At 35.2% G+C, this 463-nt stretch overlaps 2 protein-coding genes across 2 annotated transcripts in view; one reads left to right on the top strand and one right to left on the bottom strand.

The window, feature by feature from the left end:
* The window catches only part of LOC119587674 (testis-specific gene A8 protein-like), a 1,072-nt gene extending 945 nt beyond the window's left edge, over positions 1 to 127 (bottom strand). The window contains exon 1 of the mRNA XM_037936353.1: positions 116 to 127. Within this exon, the coding sequence (XP_037792281.1) occupies positions 116 to 127 (12 nt within the window). The remainder of the gene's footprint in view (positions 1 to 115) is intronic.
* Positions 128 to 154: 27 nt separating this feature from the next.
* The window catches only part of LOC119587673 (nascent polypeptide-associated complex subunit alpha, muscle-specific form-like), a 31,190-nt gene continuing 30,881 nt past the window's right edge, over positions 155 to 463 (top strand). The window contains exons 1-2 of the mRNA XM_037936352.1: positions 155 to 169; positions 369 to 447. Coding sequence (XP_037792280.1) covers positions 155 to 169; positions 369 to 447 — 94 coding nt within the window. The remainder of the gene's footprint in view (positions 170 to 368; positions 448 to 463) is intronic.

Below are 463 nucleotides of genomic sequence, written 5' to 3'. Positions count from 1 at the left end.
ATGTGATTGTCACTCGAGTACAAATATCATTGTGCGTGAATTTATATATGTAATATCTAGCAGATCTTTATTTTTTCAGGCACCTAATTGACCAAGCAAACTATTTCGATCTAACGTGATAGTGCATCTATCGTGCTTGCAGTGTTTTACAGCTATGCTTCAACTGCATGTTAGTCTGTCAGCTTTTGTGATCTTATTGCATATGTGACCTTATGTGACATTATTTGCATATTGTGTGATCGAATTGCATCTTTCGTGATTTTATTGCATATAAGAATTAAAGTTATTTTATTATGTGTTGTGTGATATTATAACACTTTGAGTGATGAAACTGCATATAGAATTTTCCGTGATCTTATTGCATATAGGAATCTGCTGCCACAGTGCAATTCTGTGATTTAAATGGTGACCTTCAGCGTGCTCCAGCATGGTCGAATAAAGAACAGGGTCTTACAACTACTGC

The sequence above is a fragment of the Penaeus monodon genome, chromosome 23, assembly GCF_015228065.2.
Source record: "Penaeus monodon isolate SGIC_2016 chromosome 23, NSTDA_Pmon_1, whole genome shotgun sequence".
Taxonomy (NCBI): Eukaryota; Metazoa; Arthropoda; class Malacostraca; order Decapoda; family Penaeidae; genus Penaeus; species Penaeus monodon.
The sequence above is the reverse complement of the archived record's forward strand: the minus strand, read 5'-3'. Positions and strand labels throughout refer to the sequence as shown.